At 37.9% G+C, this 20,436-nt stretch overlaps 1 protein-coding gene across 2 annotated transcripts in view; it reads left to right on the forward strand.

Moving 5' to 3' along the window:
- The window catches only part of LOC126281920 (conserved oligomeric Golgi complex subunit 1), a 114,650-nt gene that overhangs the window by 21,326 nt on the left and 72,888 nt on the right, over positions 1 to 20,436 (forward strand). For both annotated transcript variants that reach the window (XM_049981249.1, XM_049981250.1), the window contains exons 3-8: positions 2,983 to 3,128; positions 4,091 to 4,251; positions 6,588 to 6,789; positions 12,739 to 12,889; positions 17,678 to 18,034; positions 20,196 to 20,290. In XM_049981249.1, the coding sequence (XP_049837206.1) occupies positions 2,983 to 3,128; positions 4,091 to 4,251; positions 6,588 to 6,789; positions 12,739 to 12,889; positions 17,678 to 18,034; positions 20,196 to 20,290 (1,112 nt within the window). The remainder of the gene's footprint in view (positions 1 to 2,982; positions 3,129 to 4,090; positions 4,252 to 6,587; positions 6,790 to 12,738; positions 12,890 to 17,677; positions 18,035 to 20,195; positions 20,291 to 20,436) is intronic.

Here is a 20,436-nt window from a genome sequence, read left to right on the forward strand (position 1 = left end):
CATTTCATGTCTAACTGCAATTTAATAATGTAGGGAAAGTGTTATAACTTCAAGTATATTTCAAGGACGACGCAATACATGAAAGTCACAGATCAAGTAAACAGAGTAAGACATGTGTCCTTTAACAGTCAAATTGTAACTGAGTCCGAGTCTAGCGGCCGCTGGCTGGCCAGCCGCTTAGGTGGCGCTGCTGCTGCACGGCTGGCAGACAGCGCCGCACGTAGAGGACTTGCGTAACTGCGCGGCGGCACTTTGAAAGATCGGCGAGTCACAACAGAAAGATAGGTTGCTACTTACTGTAAGGAAGACAAGTCGAGTTGCAGACAGGGTTGGTCATGAATCATAACTAGAAATTTTGGATGTACTTTGAAAAATTCCCATTTAAAATAATTGGGGAGAAAATCATGTAAGTGGTGTATACATTCGCGGCTCAGTTACTTATCAGTTTTCTTTACTATTGTGGTTGAAATATAGCATGACATCTGTGTTGAAAGATATGCAGTACTTGAAGTTCTACAGTAAATGCTGGAACGTTACTTTAAAAAACATATTGCTTGTATTTATATCCTAGTTTAAAGTTATAAATTAAAATTTGGAAAGAGACTTAATAACTTTTGATCTACCATTTTTTACCCAGTGGAAGTTCATATTTACACACAGTCAGACACACTCACCATTGCTAGTGCTGATTGATTGATTGATTGATAGATTTATGAGTAGTTGTTCAGGTTGATAGGAAGGGGAGAAGGAAAAGTGTGTGGCAACTGGGAAGAGGGTAAGTTGTGTGTGAGTCAAAAAGGGAACTGGGAGATAATGGGAGGCATGTTAGAATTTGTGGTGTTATTCACCTTGTGATGTACATTTGAAATCCATATTGTTTGTCTATAGGAGATAAGTCAAAGATTTGCATTACAGTTGCAATAATTTTTACACTAATAAATAATAATATACATTAAAATGCTATTTCTATGAATAGCTGTATATAACGTTGTGGGATATGTAACAAGTTGTTGTTGTTGTTGTTGTTGTTGTTGTTGTTGTTGTTGTTGTTGTTGTGTCTTCAGTTCAAAGATTGGTTTGTTGCAGCTATCCTGTGCAAGCTTCTTCATCTCCAAGTAACTAATGCAATCTACATACCTCTGAATTTGCTTACTGTATTCATCTCTTGGTCTCGCTCTATGATTTTTACCTCCCACGCTTCCCTCCAGTACTAATTTGGTGGTCCCTTGATGCCACAGACTGTGTCGTACCAACCGATCCCTTCTTTTAGTCAGATTGTACCACTTGCTCTGTTCAGTACCTTGTCATTATATGATCTACCCATCTAATAGTCAGTATTCTTCTGTAGTGCCACATTTCAAAAGCTTCTATTCTATTCTGTTCTTGTCGAAACTGTTTATTGTTGTTGTATTCAGCTCAAATTACCAATTAGCCCTGCATGAATTCATCCACTGAATAATAGCATTTCAGTATCAGTGCTTCATATATCATTATTTAGAGTGGACCTAAATTAATCTGTATTAACTTGATCCATTTCAATCATAAATTTTCATTCCCGTGTATTGAGATGTCTGGGCAAACAGTTTGAGACAGTGGTTGGGAAGCATAAGAGATTGGGTACCCAAAGCTTTTTCATTTTCCCATTCAGTTATGCTGAAAATCCTCATTAATTTCCAAACATGACTGACACTCTGTCTGTAGGCACGTAAAGTTGTAAATTCCATGACAAACCTAAATTTTCTACAACTTCTTAAATACTCCTAAGAATGTCACATCCAGCTGTGTATGTCGTCTATGTGTTCACAGAGCACTAAAGAATATGCATCAAATGTTTCCAGTGTTTTACGATCCGACTCTGCCATAAACAGTGTGTGGTGCATGATTGGCATGTTTGATAACAGCACCACATGAAAATGTCCTGTCTAATGTGGACATAAATGTTCAGCTGCAACTACTAAGTAGACTTTTAATAAATCACCATCCATGAAAGACACATGGACTTTGCTAAAAGTTGTGTAATTTTGTAGCTTTCCTGAACAATAACTTGCTTGATTTTTCATGCTCCTCTTCAGAGAGCTTCCTTTTAGGTTTTAAAATATCTTGTACATACTCAGGTCCTTCACTTTTTCCTTTTCTGTTTTCTCTGATGTGTTTAGAAAGGTAGTGCCTTTGTAAATTGAAATTTCTGAAAGTATTTAATTTCTTATGGCACTAAACATTTTGCAAACCCATCTTTTTGTGGGAAAAAATAAAGATTCCTCACACTGTGGATTGAATTGCAAAGGCATTGTTGGTGTTATGCAATCCTGATGCTATTAGATGGCACCAATGTCAAAACTAACCCTCCACTATTTCACAGTTGGCTCTTCTCCTGTGTTTCGACCACATGATGTGCGCTCATTTTGCTCACTCTCCACCACACTGCAACTGCTCGACTTGTGAGCAATAGTGTGTTGTTGAGCCCTACTCTAATATACATTCAGATGCATAAATTCTGACAGTGAAGCAGATGAGACAGTTGTTAATCTTAAAAAAAAAAGTATATTCTATAAAACTGTATACTATCTGAGAAAGAAAAAAAGTGAAGGTAAAGAAGTATTGCAGTTAGTTTGATCGCGTTCCACCACAATTTTCTCTCTTGAATCTCCTCACATTCTTCACAAAGCAAGTTTGATTCTGCAAGTTTTAGGTTGCCGCCCTTAATTGTTGTAAATTATTTCCATTTTTCTCACAGCTGCTGCAGTTTTAGTAACTGATAAGCTGGGGCCTACAATTTCCTGACTAATTTGTCATCTTATTATTAAAGTTGAAAGATTTTTATCATTTAATGCTACTTGAGATGAACATATACATGCTGCAAAAATGTGGCTTCTGTGCAAAAAAAATTATTTACAGCCAGACCAAAGAAAGGACTGCAGATACATTATTTGTTATTAGTGATCATTAAGAATAAATTTGTAATTTGTGTATACTATGTTTCAGATCTGCTCCTAAGAGTTCATTCTATTCAGTTGCTGTTCAGATAAGAGTATTGATTGTTATTCCCGAACATATATGGATAGCATTTGATGAGGAAAATTACTTACGGGCAGCTCAACTTTTTCTTTTTGCAAGGCACCTGAACACAGGTATAAATAAAAGAAATATCAGTATTAGTTGTTGTATCTGAGCTTTTTCTTTCATGTTGAAAATTATTTAGTGTTAAACTTGATATTTACCACTTACAGCTGTCAATTTTTCTATTTACTGCAGTTGCAATTTTGAGAATTCTTCACTTTGTTGCAAAAATCACAACAGCAAATATGCAAAATATAAATACAGCTGTTATTACACTCTTCAAACAAGCACAAGCAGTGTCCTGGTTACAAAGTAAACAGATACATATGGAAACGTGTCAAAACCATTAAACTAACAAACTTATGATCTATTGCTTGTATTGTCCCTCTGGACAGTAATATTATTTTAAGCCCCTTTCATTATTCTGTCTTATAACCTATTCTTGGTTTTATCACTGACTCATGTTAATGAAGTGAAGTGCAATCTAGAAAAGGACTACCATTGTAATGTAAGTAGAACAAACATGTAGTAGCAATAGCAGTATTTTGCAAGTTCATACTTTTCACTATTTCCTAAACAGCTGGTTGTATTATTGAGAACATCATTATTATGTGTGGCCAGTTATGTTTATCCTCATTACAGAAAATTAACACCTGCGAAGAAAGTTGTCTTCAGTGCCTATTGAGGGCTGACTTCAAATGCAGTAAAATTTGTGTATATATAGCATGTGATTGAATGTGTATGTTGTCTAAAACATTCAACATTAGTGAGAAGTTGGCAATAAACTTGAATGATTTCCAAGTTTTCTTACTCAGTAAAATTTAAGCTCTCTTTTGCTGCTACTACCGATGTATGATTCACAGTAAATGATGGCAATACACTCAGAGTGTACAATGTTACAGCCACATTTAACACAAAAAATCTAGGCATATGTCTGACTTCAACTCAGATCAGTTTTATTAACAGAGTATTTATTATCAAAGTTTGTGCAGCACATGCTATAGCTTTTTTAAATAAACTTTCTTGTTTTTAGGTCTTCAGTTACAGTCTGGTGGAGATAGTGGATTGTCAGGCAAGCAGATAGAGTACTTATTCCCAGTGGTAGAGCGGCAATGGAGCACTATAAGTGACTTCCTCCCAACCATATTGAAAAATTGTGAGGAAAAGATACAGAAACAGGATGCTACAAATGATGTATGTATTCATTAAGTAAATATACCTTGTCTTCCATGTTCTTCATGGGTTGTTCACCACCTTTTGCTCCCTACCTTCCCATCCTCTGTTCACCTTCCCTCTTCCTATCATTTTCATTGTCACTATCAATAAACTATAATAAACTTCACAAGCTGAAAAGATGCACTTATTCACTCGATGTTGACACCCTCTCTTGAGGCACAGTCGGTACATTTGCTGGAAAATGTCATTATGTTTTGTTTTCTGTTTTTTAAGGTGTTCCACAAAAGAATTGAATGCTGTAAATGTTACCTGATGTATGGGACTGCCACCATCTCTTTCTCACCACACATGTTCTGTAAATTGTACATACCAGAGCAATTGATTAGATCAGGTTGCACATTTTTAAGTTAATTTTCAGTGAGTAAAATGGGCAACAGTGATATTCTGTAGAGTTTCTGTGATCTCTTTCAAACTGCAGTTCTTGTAAATGTTTAGCATACCTGTTGCTGGACATGAAATAAGATAACTTGTTTTGAATTCTAGCTGTGTACCTATATAGTACAAACAAGAGAATAATATTTACATCGAAGAAAAGTATATAAAACAATTTTTAGATAATGCATAGTGTTTTATTATATGTAATCGTATAGATTAACATGAGCATAATTCTTGTTTGTTAAGGATATCATTATTGCATTAGTTGCATCATTTTAAATTACAGAGTAATATGCATACAGGGGACAGGCAAAATAATGTGAACACCTGTACTTACTTGGGAATGATTTATTAATAAGGGGTTGGACCTCCATTTGCCCGTAATATAGCTGTGATTCTTCTTGGAATACAGGCATATAATGATTGTTATGTCTCCAGTGGAATGTTATGCCACCCTTTGATCAGAACCTCTTCTAACTGCTGTAGTGACGAGGGTGGCAGAAATCTGCTCTGGAGTCTGCACTCCAATACTGCCCACAAGGGTTTGATAGTGTTCAAGTCTGGGGACTGTGCTGGCCAGGGAAGACACTGCAGTTCAGTTGCGTACTCCTCATACCATGATTTTACTGTCCTGGCTGTGTGAATGGGTGCATTATCGTCCTGAAACATGGCATCAATGTTGGGGAACAATATCTGAATCATGGAGCGCACCTGATCACCTAAAATGTCCACACACTCATTGGCTGTAACACGGCCATTGAGAGTAATGATGGGACCAGCGGAATAGGATGGATGATATGGCTGCCCACACCATCACACTTCCACCTCCGTGCTTAACCGTTGAAATCAAGCAGTCAGGCTTGTAGGCTGCTTTTGGCATTCTCCAAATGTAAACCCGCTCTGATATTGTAAACAATGAAAACATTGACTCGTCGGATCATATGACGTGTTTCCACTGATCAGCCATCCAGGATTTATGCTCCGGACACCATGTTTTATGCTTTTTACATTGATTGTCATCACTAATTGTTTTGGTACAGCAGCTCATCCATGAATATTTGCTTTATGGAGTTCTCGGCAGACAGTGTCAAGAGATACGGGGTCTCAAAGATGGCTACTGATCTCTGCAGTCACTTTAGCCACTGTAGCATTGTGTTGTTTTGACACAATTAGTGTTAGCGTATGATGATCTCTCTCATTCAGTTGTGGCTTGCACCTACTATTACGTTCACACTATGATGTCTTTCCATGTTTTGTGTATGCTGTCGTGACTGTTTAAATATTTGTTCTTGAAATATTCAATAAACTGTCTGGCTTGGTTACTGATGCTGCAGCTAATCGGGCCCCTACAATCTGCCCTCTTTGGAACTCTGTTAGGTCTTTCGTTGCATGTCAACCTCGGCCTCGGAATGCAAATACAAAGTGTGCACTACTTGTAAACAACCTGCACTGATGCGATGCCTAGTCTGTACTGAACACACACAGTCCAGTACGATGTGTGCCTTACCTACTTTGTTGACCGTCAAGCACAACCATCCCATTACTACCACTGTTCACATTATTTTGCCTATCCCTTGTATGTCCTGTTAATATTTTAGTACTGTCAATTGGTATTTGTTGTAAATGCATAGTTTGAAACCAAATGCTTGACTTTTACCATGGTATTACCCAACCACATTCTTCATGCATTCATCATTGTCCACACCAGTTAGGCCTATGGTACAACATTCATACTTCTATGAGGAAAAGATGTAAATAATTTGTGAATAAATGAAACGTTACAATTAGCCTCTAGGACCTACCAGTCAGTGGTACAGTACAATTACACATTTTTTGGTATTAAGATGTGTGATACTGTAATTTTTTTAAACCACTCAGTTGATCAATGTTTTACTTCTAATTATCATTTATCTTTGTAGGAAGTGGCAAAAAGTCTTTGTGCTTTTGCTCTCCTTGAAGGTCTCAGTTCTCAGCAACTTCTCACTAGATTTTTGGAGCTACGCACTAGAGCACTGCAAAGGACTTTCCAGTCAGAATCATATACTAGTGTGAAAGCCTGTGTTCTAGATAGTGTCAAATTGTTGGTACAGACTTTCTCTCTTCTGCAAGCCTGTTTTGTAGGTAAGTGATCTGCACTCCAATTCACACTACAATATTTATCATCCAGTCTGTTTAATTTTGTCAGGTTATTACTCAATGAAGCCATGTGACCTACTGGCTGTAGTAGACTCTCATTTGGTCACATGTTACTTCCTTGTTCCAGTTTGAAGTTGTTACATTATCGTAGTTTATGCTTTGCTGCACAAGTTCTGAGCTGCACATCAAGTGAAATTGGCAGGCAGATGTAAAGAGCTCATTCTCAGGCTCCTACACTCACTATTACCTCTGCTAGAAACGAGTGACAGGTGTCATACATTGTAATATAGAATTATAACAGCTGCATCCTATTTGTGTTATGTTCGCTGCTGCTGAGCTCTGTGTTCATACTTCAGAGTTACTAACATCATCATTTCTGATACTGTTGGTGTTCTGTAAATTAGAAACAAATTGTTTAGTCATTCTTTTAATAGCTAATTCCAGTGAAAGATGACCTTGTTTGCATTTATAATGTGACTGGATTGTGAGGTCTGTTGATCTTACTCATTGTGCAGAGCTTTTCTTCTACAATTTCAGCATGACTCTAATATTATTATTGTGTAAAATTTTTCTTCTGTAGCCTATTGTACTTAAATCTGTTTGATCAGGAGGTAATCACAGTACTGATTGAAGAGTAATCATTGCCTTGTATGTGGCATTTGATAATCCACATGAACTCCCCCAGTAATGTTTACTAGGAAGGCATAGTGGGTGTGACACTACAAATCACTTCTTTCATCTCTGGCACTGGTTTGTTAATAAGAAAAGTGGCAGTTTGCATTATGGTTGAGAGTCCAAATGGAAACTGTTGGTTCCCTTGTAATTGGCTGGGTGAATAAGTTCAGAGGTCAAAGGAAGGTAAGGGCATAACACCTCTACCTCCAGGAGGATCATACATGTAAAGCACTGTGGTTTGATGAAAGCTTTAACCTTCTTTTATAGTAAAGAGCTATTTGCAGTCTCGACATTACTTGAGCAGGAGAGGCACAATAGGAAAAGAAATTTTCTGATTAGCTCTAATTCTCTTGGTGCCTTCTGAGCTATTGGATTGATATACCTGGTAGGGAATATTATTAAAATGAAGAATGACTCCCTTTTCGTATTAGAAACACAGGAGAAGCTGAAGTATTCTGCTGGATGCCAGGGCATTTAGGGATCCATAGAAACAAGCAAGCAGACATAACAGCCTAGAAGGCTTGTGAAGAACACACGATAAGGCGGTTGCATGCCACTCCTGCAAGATGGTTTTTTTTTGCTATTGCGCCAGAAAATCATGCACTAGTGGAGGGAATAGAGGGTGAAAGTAATAAATGGTAATCTGTTGTTGGAAAAACCAGCTGTCTGGCTATATGATTACTCCTTCCAGTCACAGAAATTATGTTGACCCATCTCCATATAGGGCATTGATATGTGACCTGTTGGTTTGGCTATGGCAATAACCAACTGAACTACTTGTGTGCGAATGTTAGATAAATCAGTCATTATAGCACACACATATTTTAGCACTCATACAACTGTAAATAACACATTTGTTTACAAGATGCATGTTGATGAGAAGTGAGTCTTTGAGTTTTGTAAATTGCAGTGAAAGTCAATGTTCCATCAAAATAGGCTTCACAGACGGCAGTACGAACATCATGTAATCAGTTCTTCTCATAATGGCACAAAAGATTTGTGGACATGACATGGTTGGCACAGATAACTTCTTGCATCTTAGGAAGCGGTCGTCTTCAGACTTCTTGCTTTCAAAATTAACACAAGGAGAGCTATGTCTTCAGTAAGGCAAAGAAGTTTTCACTCTCTAATTCTGTGGAGTGTCATTAAACAAACAACTGTTGATACCAAATGAAGAGGGCATCTAGTGGCTGGCCCATGAACTAATTGCAAGCTATAATGTATAGCAGATAACTGTCTTTTTTCACTAAATCAACCATCTAGGGAGAAGTGGTACATCATTCAGATACTTTTGCTAGAAAATAAACATGACATGTTCTTCTGTCAGGTTTTGAGTCATTTCTGGATGTTAGTAGTTACATTTGACGTTGAGACTGATTTTGAGGCACAAGTGGAAGTGGCATTTCTGTAAATAAGTCTGCCGGTTTTGCCCTGACATTTTAGACAGTAGTAGTTTTACTATCTAGTACAGTATAAAGTGTTCATTCTCCTCTTAGATCATCCAATCTGGGCCTTTGTAAGGAGCCTATAGAGATGGTTTGAGATCATCTGTACACAGCATAACATTCATGCATGTTTCCAGGCCCCAATGCACAAAGATGGGTGCTGTTCCAAGTCTGAAGGCTGCATATTGATGAAAGCGTGCAATGCGGTTTCTCAGGTGACAAATGACATCTGATAGGTCGTGGTCTGGTAGCTGCAAAGATCTCAAATTGATAAATTCATTGGGCAGATGAGCTCTACTGGCAGTGAGTCAGTCCATTTTGTATAAGTAGTGTGAAGGCCAAGTTAAGACCATAGGTATTGCAATTGTCCAGCGGGTTATGTGACATTAATGCAGCCTTTTTAGTACGGTGCCATCATTCAATAATACCATTGCTCGCTGGGTGATAGCTGGTTGCCTGGTGATGGAGAGTGTCACAGAATTTGTTGAGTTGCTTAAATAACTCTTACTTTTACTGTCGGCCAAAGTCCATAGTAATTTGCTGCAGACAACCGAAACAAGAAACCCAGTTTGAAAGGAAGGCAAAGGCTAGCATCTCTGCCAATATGTTGCCAACTGGGTTAGCTTCTAACCAACAAGTAAAATGATCAATGCCTGTCAGTAGATAATGTTGACTATTAGAAGGTTGAAGTGAATCTACAGTATTAATGTGCACCTGTATGGAGCACATCTTTGTATTTGGAAATTCCCCAGTGGGCACATGGGCATGATGGGCTGTTTTACTTCACTGGCACTGAAGACATTCATGAGACCACTCATGACAATTGTTCTGGAAACCAGGCCAGGAAAAATGTTTCAGCACCAGTTAAGTCAGTGCTCTAACATCAGCATGGCATACGTTGTTGAGTCTGTTGAAATTGTCTGCGGAAACTGGGTGGGAGAAATGGATGAGACCAACCACTAGAAATGTCATAATATAATTTGAAATCAGAACCAGAGAAATCAACAAACTGTAGTTGAAGGCTGGACAATACATTGTGCAGTTGTTTCTGGAGTTCATAACATTCTATGCCTTTGTGAGCTGAAAAAAATCAATAAAATTTGTCACGCTGTTTACCTGTGACAGATAGTCAGCGACTATGATGTTTGTACCAGAAATGTCATGGGTATCATGTCTGAATTGAGTAATAAATTCCAGGTAGTTGTACTGCCTCATGAATGCATGTTGTTTTGCTGGAAAGCATTGATAAGCAGCTTGTGAAGGGTAAATATCCTGAATTCTCTGGCCTCCCAACTATTGTCGAAAGTACCTGGTTGCTTTGTACATAGACAGGAGCTGACAGTCATATGCACTGCATTTCTACAGATAAGTGGAGAGCTTTCACACGAAGGCAAGCGGTTGCCAAGCTCTGTCAACTTCCTGATGAAACGTTGCACCAGTATATCTCTGATTGACATTAACTGTTAATGTGAGTGGTACATTCAGTGCTTCACTGCATTAAAAATATATCTCATCTGCCCAGTGGATTGGTCCATTAAGTGCCTCATTTAGCAGTTTTTGCAGTGTGGCTGAGTGGAGTCGATGTTGTTGGTAAAAATTCCAGCCATGGGATCTTGATAATAGCTTCTGCTTTCTGTAGTAGCAGCAATGAATCTGCAGAAGAGTCATCTGACGTTTGCTGAAAACACTTAGCAGTTTTCAATACCACACCGTGCTGTTATGGGCATTTGAAAATCTCCACCAGTTGTTGCTGATGCTGTTCTGCTGTGGCTGGAAAGATGATATTGTGGAAGAATGCAAAGCAGAACAACAGTCCCTGCAACACAGAGTAAATGACTCCCTGCCATGACTGAATGGCATTGTGCAAAACAGTTGTCATATAAAGATTTTCAAACAAGCCATGTTGACTGATTATAGCGTCTTTGGAATGTCTTTGCTCACCACAGAAATTTGCGTAAAAGCCTTTGCACAGTCCAGAACACTACAAAGTTGCATCACTCACAGAGTAACTGAGGTCTCTTTGACAGAAGCACTGGTTAACTGTCCAGAATAGTTGCTGCATTCAGGGCACGGTAATAGCCACATGGGCGTCACAAGCCACTCTTTTTGGGTGCAACATAGAAAGGTGAAGTTCAAGGATTACAAGACAATTAGGAGCTAAATATCTAGGATGACATGAAACTGGTGGACTGCTGGTAGTTTTGATAAAATGAGTGCGGTGCAGAGGATTTCAGGTTCAAAAATGGGATCAGTTACCATATTTTTTTTCATTTGATACTACTTCCTCTACTGCATTGGTCGTAAAGGAAATTATAACAATTGTATGATTTGAAACCATATCATAATTCCCATTTTATGAACATTTTGGGCCACTCCACTAGGCTGCATTCTGCATGCAAGATCTTTACATGATGTGAATTATACATTTTCCTTTCACTTATTGACAGATATGAGTATTCTGATTTGCCTACTGTGGATGACAATGAGTTCCAATGAACTCATCAAATGCTCTGTGAAATGGCAAACCCATTCTAGAAATTGAAGTTAAGTTGAGGCTCCACTTGAACAAATATATTATGTGGCAGTTAAAACTAAGGCTGAGGTGGTATCTGCTAAAACAATGACAAGACACCAGTCCTGACTCCAGTGTGCATATGATTTTAAGCCACAGGAAGCATTCAGATGGTAATTGGTGATTTGTGTAAGACAGCTGTACCAACAGGTTTCTGAATTGTGCAGAAAATATCAGCCTGCATTGCCTCACTTAAGGAAGAATTAACCAAAATGCCTACAGTTGAAAATGACGTGAGGAAAACCCAGTGTGTTTTTGTTCAATTTTTTTTTCCTGGCATTTCACGTGCTATCAATTCTATCTGTATCCCTACTAATCTGCCTGGTGTCGAAAGTGTGGATATATTTAGGAATCATCACAGGAGATTTCCATTTAAAAAAAAAAAAAACAAGCAGTCACAAGTGCTAAGCTATGATGTTCAATTAGCATAGCTAGATGACCAGGATCTGCCCATGACAGCAACAATTTTGGAAACTCTGGTGTACATTCTGAATTGGAAACTGAAGAAATTCCAGAAGGTGTACACCTAGCAGACAGTGGCTGCCAGTGTTGCAAGTATCTGATAATCCCAATACACAGCAAGGAAACAGCAGCTGTGCAAACCTATAATTGAGTCCACAAGACAGCCAGATCATCAGATGAAAGCATGATTGAAGTGGCAAAAAAACAATTTCGCTGTTTAAGTTTAATACTCAGAGTAGAGCTAAATTGTGTGTCAATATAGTTGCAGCATTTATCTTGCACAATATACCTGTCAATACATCAGGTAATGAGCTGGAAACAGATGACTTTGTGTTTGTTGGGAGAACAGTGTTCAAAGAAATTCCAATACATACACAAAATGAAGCTAACAGGGGTCACATCACAATGAGGAAAGCATTTATTTATTAATTTCTTTTTTTTCTTGAATGTGGGTGCATTCAGGTAGGGCCAGCTATGCCAGTCTTGACAAGGCACTGTGATCTGTGTGATCATATTAAACAAGCAACACAGCAAGTACATTGCATTTGCTGTAGACGTATGATTGGCTGGAGACTGGCAGCTACAATTGTGACTCATTAGAATGTCAATCCCAAAGTTACGTTAATCTTCTAAATATCTATTTGACACCCAGTGTCTCTCTATTTGGTAAGTAGTGGTCTTATCTCCACAACTTATGTATTTTCCACCCCATTTCTTGTTTTTAATATTGAAGTAGTTTTTACATATATTTTTGAGTGTCACAGCACTTTATTCTTTCAGGTACTTTAGAAGATGGTGTTATGCACGAAGGACTTATTTACCAGATCTTGAAATCAATCGTAGGGCAGGATGCTCCTCCATCCATCAGTCTCATTGATTTAAGAGACACCATTGGCTTTAAATTGTTACCATCAGTCATTTTAGAATTCAGGTAATGACAGTATATCATTGCGCTATTGTGAAGGTATTATCATTTCATGGTATGACTTGTCACACACAAAAAAGTAACTAGAAAAGTTTAAAGTTTATTTTATTTTCCAACTTCTCGAAATTATTTTTGAAATCTCTAATTTCTAGTTATTACATTAGCATACTACAAGATACAGCATTGGCAAAATAACCACCTTCCATGAAACAAATCAGCATCACACTTCACATCAGTGGTTGAACAGAATTGAACTAATGGACAACATAAAATATGCTCTGTTAATGTGAGTTGTATAGAATACAAAGCAAGATTTTAATTATAAGTGGGGAAGCTTCTCTGAGTGATATAAATGATGCAACAGAGGATTTGATTACATAGTTCACAACTGGTCTCCAGTTACAATTCACAATTATTCTTACAAAAACATGTTAAGTTAGCTAGTGTTGATAGTTTGCAGTGGAGCAAACATTGTTCTTGCACATCTGTTATGTGTGTGATGTACTCCCAGTGTGGAGTCCTGAAAGACAAATGATTAATGTCCATACAATCTTGCTTTGCAGTTGCCGGAAACTGTGTATGTGAGTACAGTACTGTGTGTTGCATGAAGACCATGGATATGTAATGCACATTCGTGAACAGTGGCAGTATAACTTCTTTTCTATATGTGTGTAATTTGAAGTTTTCCACTACTGTGCCACTGATGTTCATTTGCACCACAGCTGAAGCAACTCTTGCCACAAAATATGTCACACTTCTGAGCCCAATTGCAGCATTCCCATTTAAAGTCACAACACAGTGTAAAATTTGGAGATCTCAATGAATGGCAAAGCAGAGGACATCTTGCTTGGATCGGAAACTCCTGTTAACAATGCTGTATGCCTTTTGTGAAGAGCAGGAAAGACATTCCAGGTTCCTGTCTTCTTTTGGATTGAGGTGCCACTGTGTCTTATCCACTATTATGAATTTGGGGGGGGGGGCTGAAAATTTTACAAGATGGCCTGCATCTTTCTGTCCACACTTGCAGGTTGAGTCATCTGTGGTATGCTAACTATACACCCTTTTCCTGACATGTCTTATCTGCAGTTAATTTTCTGTGGTATGGTGCTTAGACATTGCAAAAAAGAAAAGGCACCTAACTTTGCTTGTGCCTTACTTTTTAATTCTTCTGTACTTTTACTTCTGTTTTAATCCCACATATCGTACCTTCACCTATTGGATCACAGCAAGTGGGGTGGGAGTAATTGAATGAGTGCTATTTTCTAGGTTTCGTCATCACTCTGTGACAGCAATTTTTGACATTTTATCCACATTTGTTTGTTTTAGGTGTTGTCCGTATCAGTTCAGGCAGACTAGGAAAAAATCTTACCTTCATAGTCTAAGTAAGGAACACACTTTTTTTTGTTTTTCCAAAAAAGAAAAAAAAAGTGCTTTGAGATACAGCTTTCCATTTAAAATGCTGTATCTCTGGAACAGTTCTAGATATTTTGTTGTTTTTTTTTTAATTTGAATGATAATTGCTTTATGATTACAAAGAAATTCTACATCTGTCAAAGTTCTTTTACTATAGTGTTCTGTACTTCCTTTATAATTTATCGAATTTTTTTTATTAAATACTAATTTATAAAATTTGATTTTTTTTTCTGGTTATTGGTACCATATAGTTCTACATTCCCTGGAAAGGAGAACTTCCACTTTTAGGTTAGGTTGAACAGGTTTCATAAACAATTGAAATTTTTGCCATACATAAAACCTGTTTTATTACCACATTATCTCATAACAGGCTCATAAAAATAAAAACCTAGCATTATTTAACATAATTTTAGTTTTGAAAATGAGTAAGACTCATTTTAAATGGTTCCAAAATATTTGTGAAGGGTCCAAAGGTTTCAATTTATACAACTTCTGTGTACTCTGTTTTGTACTGAAATTAGCCAGTCCATGAACTAAAAATGTGTTCCAGTTCTTCAGTGTCTTCCTTTGGTGTAGAGTGATGCCTTCCTGGTGAACCAATAAGAACTGGAGCACTTACAATCTAGAAAACATTGTGAACAGGAAGTGAGCGCTGATGGCATTGTTGCTGTCCTTCAAGTGGAAGCCTATATCCAGCAGCTGATCCATACGGTAGCATAAACTTCACTACAGTTTTGTTTAACTCATAACTGGTGTCTATATCTGTGCAATCCACCAGTCACAATCATACACACACACCACAAACATCCCCCTTCTCAGGTTGTGAATCTGAATATTATCCTGCTGTTTCTGAAGTGTTGGCCAAACAAACGAAATTTCTTCTTTCTTTCTCTTTAAAGTGCATGCAATATGAGTTTACCCATCACTTTGAGTCCAAAAATGTGTCTTCTGAATTCCTTTCACTGGAGCAGTTTGTTTGTACCATTCTCTCTCTCTCTCTCTCTCTCTCTCTCTCTCTCTCTCTCTCTCTCTCTCTCTCTCTCTCTCTCTTCTCTCATGGAATTCTTTGATTTCCTCTTTGGACAAAAGAATGAGAGCTGTGGATGTGTAAGATTTCACGACACTCGTAAAATCCTCAGCATTCTGAATCGCAGCTGTATTGGGTTGGAAAGATTGTGTTTTGTAGCATGGTGCTTCAGCAGGCTTTCTACACCGTCACAAGGCCCCTTCCCGTGACCAGTGGCACTGTAGTCCCAGTCAGTTGGCGCAAGTGACTTTCTCAGTTCAAACAGCTCGTAAAAATTTTTAAAATGCCCAGGAGCACCATCAGAAATAATGATGACATTCTCTGCCCCTGTTTGCAGTTGAAGAAGTTTGTGCATTGCTAGCAAAACATGTGCTGAGTCATGCCCTGTGTCACTGCAACACTTGTGGTCTTGTTTTGAAAATATGTCACTCCTGTAAAAATTGATACCTGTTCATTATTCCAATAATACCCTTGTACTTCTTGTGGGAGAATTACAGACCAGTACTCATCAAAATCACAGTGAAGCACTAACAATAGTTCTTCAACCTGTACACATCCTTTCACTTCTGCAATGTGTTGTTGCAATTTCTTCAGATACTCGTGTGTTACTGCTTTCACTGACCATTTACCAAGTTCATCAATGAAACTGTCGAAGCCAACAGTTTTCTTAATTAGTTTATTTCCTTCCCATGGCACATATGTAATTTTTGCATAGTTGTCTGCTATGTCTTCCTGGACAGTAAATTCTTCAGAGTTACCACATAAAGTTCAAAATTCACACATTACACACACAGACAGACATCTCTAGGTGGGTGTGGAACTACCCGCTTAGATCGTAGTGCATAAAATTTTGATCTCCAATATGTGAAGTTGTATAGTTGCTCTTTTAATTGTAATTGTAAAAGTTTCTTTAATGCTGCAAGTCATGTACCTCTTCTTGTCTTTTTTGTCATCACTCTGGTGAGAACAGTTCCATTTATCTTCTGGATAAAATGACTACATTATTTGAACTCGAGCTACTTCTACAGGATGATCATAATAGGGATCTGGTCTTTCAAAGACTCCTTTTACAGGCCTCACATTTCTTGATTTGTTTACCATGTATTTTGATACTGATGGAACATGGTTCAAAATTGTTTTCTTTGAAAATGTCTCTGGAATAATAGTTAAAACTTGCACTTTTTCACTGTGGGATCTCGTTCTGAATACATCCCTCTGTTTGTGGGTAAGTCATTTGTTTGTAGTGCTAGTCTTGCAAATTTCAGAGAAGAGCTTCTGCAAAATTTGGAAAGTAGAAGATGAGATACCAGCGGAAGTAGATCTGTAAGGACAGCCTGGGAGTTGTGCATGGGTAGCTCAGTTAGTAGAGTACTTGCCCATGGGAGACAAAGCTCCCGAGCACGAGTTTCAGTCTGGCACAGTTTTAATCTGTCTGGAAGCTTCATTATTATTCCCATATTCCTTATCTGTGGCTCAGCATTTAAGTGTCAGACTGTGGATCCAGAGATCGCAAGTCGAATCACCAGTCACTCTCAGAATTTTAAACTGTCACCTATAATTTATTTCACCTCAAGCAATTTTTGGTAATGTAAAAAACTCTGAGGTGCACTTTGCTTTGTGAGTCTTGTTAAAATGTGGATCCCCTTACACATGAATGGAAAGTCTGTTCAAAGATTGGTGGAAGGTAAGGTCATAACACCTCCAGTAGGGCCATGTGTAGTAAAGCACCGTGGTGTTCAAAGTAACATAAAGGTTGATGACAACTTTACTGTACCTCCTGTTAAAGCAAGAATATTTTAGCAATGCGTGTGATAAACAAATGAACAATTTCCTCGCTATGTGAATTGCTGTCACATGAAAGAATAACAGCTAGTAATGGTTTAGTGTTAGTTGCTGCCACCTAAATGCCATCAGAATTTGCTGTCTCATAGCTGTAGAGTGAACAATTAGTGGGCCAGTAAAGTGATTAATAACAAGTGAAAGTAGTTTTGGGTGCAGTACGGGGCAACAATGCTATTGGGAACTAAATTTAGTTCAGAATTTGCCCTTGTCTGTATGATCTACGTAGTCCTCAGTTGTGTGTGTGTGTGTGTGTGCGTGCGTGCGTGCGTGCGTGCGCGCATGCATAAAGAGAAGTAACTGTAAAGTTAGTAATGTATCTGCGGTAGTATGCATGGCATTGTGCCACACATCAGTCTGCTATAGGTGAGTGATTTTGTAGCGTCAGTTTTGTCTGTTTCCAACCTGTAATTTCCGTTACCATAATAGTATTTCTTTTTTATGTTAGATGACGTGTTGCTATTTAGTTGCTTGATGACCTTTGAACTAGGATGTAATTGAATTATTACTTGTAGGCCATCATCACCTCAGCAGGTGGATCCTCTTCTGCCAGGATTAATCAAAGAGTCATTATCTTCATGGGTGGATGCTACACGAGAGTATGTGTCTCAAGAAGTAACGATGCTGCTAAAACTGGTGCGCACTTTGAGAGGTCTAGCTGCTGTCAGGGCAGGGCATGCAGCCATTTCTCAGGACCATGCTGCTATTTGCCGATCACTACTCGTTCCTCAGGGTGCAGATCTTTGGGGAACATTCTTTCGACCTTCATTGTCATCCTGTGCACACAGTCTTGTTGACCAACAGTGGTGCAGTGCACTGCAGAAAGTCAAGAGTGCAGTTGGAGCAGCAGTCAAGGACATCACATATATCAGGTAGAGACTGTTTTAACAATTATAATTTTCACCAAATGTTATATGGCGGAGTCAAGTTTTAATTGCACATCAACCTGCTAGAGATTTGTGGGGAGAAATAAAAGTGAAGAGAAGAAATACTGTAATTTGCCATATCTAACAATTGACAATCAATTGTGTAAAAATATTTTATGCTTTGAATCTCATTTTTCATCTGCTGTCAATTAAGACTGCTATTACAAAGAATGTATTTTAATGCCACTACAGAATGTTGCACTGTCCTGGCACCATGATCTGACTTGGCTGTTTTTGCTGTCATTATGGTTTTGAATTCTAATGAAGTTTTAATAGTTCACTTGTAGTACCATTACTATAGTGTCAAATAGTGGAAAGAGTAGAGAGAGCTGCTCAGTATGTACCGTATTGGCTAAAATATAAGAAGTGCTTGAAAATGACACCTCCTTAATTTTGAGGAGGAAAGATCAAAAGGAATCTGATGGAAAAAAATTGTCACATTACCCATTTACAAAAGCTGTTCACAATTTGGTCACTCTGAATCATATTATTTATGTTTTGATGTTGATAAGTTATGGAGAAATACCAGCCTTCTAATCTCAATCTTTAGTGATGTCACTGTTTACTTCCCTACTATAATATTGTTTTCATCATAAAAACAAAACAAAAAAGAACAGCTTTTTCTTGGCTGCAGCGAGGACAATAACTGTGTAACTTCTACATTTACAACAGTTAACATTTACAAAGGATATTTGAAATTTGCCCCGTTAGCTCAAATGCAACTGTTGCATTGCTCAATCAGCCCTTCATGCCCAAGCCCAGCCACTGCACATGCAATGTGGCACATCATCTGGTAACATTACACATTCAACCTTTCTCATCCATTTTTGGCGTGTTTCCCGACATTTGTGACCCCGTGTGTCTTATATTAAATTATTTGTCTCATCACCATCAATGTCATTTTGGGGATTTTTAAACAATAATAAGGATCATCCTGTGTATTGCAATACAGTGTGCATGATGTGAATTAGGCATGAAGCTTAAATTATTATTCAAACGGCACAAAATACTGATTCAAAAATTGTAAACACAGTTTTATCACACAAATGTCTATATGCAGTAAAGTCAGCAAGAATTTTTTTAAAAATTGTAATAACTGTAGCTAATGTACATCTTCATCAACATATTACTAGCTACTTGTTGGACATATTCCATATTTTCAGTTATTTAGCTAAAATTATTTATGTGATATCAGTACATCACTATTATTCAGTTTAGCAAAAGTTGTCTCATGAAGAAAGTCTAAGTTTGTGGTATCCATCAGCAGCAGCTATCCTGGAAAGAAACAACTACGACTAGTCTTTCAGTTAAGAAAGCAGAGTGTAAATGTTTAACAGTCTTGTTGTATAATGGTGCCCTGCAAAGACCAATATATCATCAAACATTTGCCTGTGTTATTGGCATTTTTGAAAATTTGTTATGAGGCATATGAATTTCTTACTGAAGCAGTTGAACCATAAATTCAAACTAGTCTTTTTTGTCTCTTTCTGTGATAGGTCATGAATCATGCTCATTTTGTACTTTAAACAGAGTACCTTGTAGCTGTTTGCTTTGTGACTATGATTATAACAAATTTGCAATATTATGAAAAGGTTCTATTACTACTCCTCATATAGCAGAGATGCTGAGTCACGGATATGCACAACAAAATTGCTGTCAACCAAGTAAGCTTTCAGCCAAAAAGGCCTTCATCAGAATTAGACTACATGCGCATTCGCGACACACACACGCACACGCACACGCACACACACACACACACACACACACACACACACACACGCGCCCTCATGCAAAAATATATGTGTGTGTGTGTGTGTGTGTGTGTGTGTGTGTGTGTGTGTGTGTGTGTGTTGTCAAGTTTTGATTAAGACCTTTTCAGCCAAAATCCTACTTGTGCTGAAGTCTTTTTGATGTGCCTATCTGCACAGGATCTCCATTATATTATGAGTAGTAATGTATCATTTTCATAATATTGTATTATTCAATCCTGGATTTTCCTTGTTTGATTATAACAGATTTGTTGTGTATAGATTAATTTCCCTGAGCAGTGCAACTATTGCCTGTTTGCAACAGTTTACTGCAAGTGTATTCAATTTATTTTTCAAAGGCTGCATGAACCTGAACAAGATTTACGCTGGTTTGTGTGGAAGGAATGGGAAACTGATCTTCCGCAAGCTGATCAGGAAGCACCAGATGGAAAAGGTCAGTCATTCCTGTGCTAATTAAATTAGATACACTTTCCATTTCTTGGTGAGGAGGTGTTCAAGGATACACAACATTTCAGAAACACACACTGTTGAGCCAAAACATTGTGAAAACTGCTCAATCTGAGATTGAATGCTGCCTGA

Source organism: Schistocerca gregaria, chromosome 7 (assembly GCF_023897955.1).
Source record: "Schistocerca gregaria isolate iqSchGreg1 chromosome 7, iqSchGreg1.2, whole genome shotgun sequence".
NCBI lineage: Eukaryota > Metazoa > Arthropoda > Insecta > Orthoptera > Acrididae > Schistocerca > Schistocerca gregaria.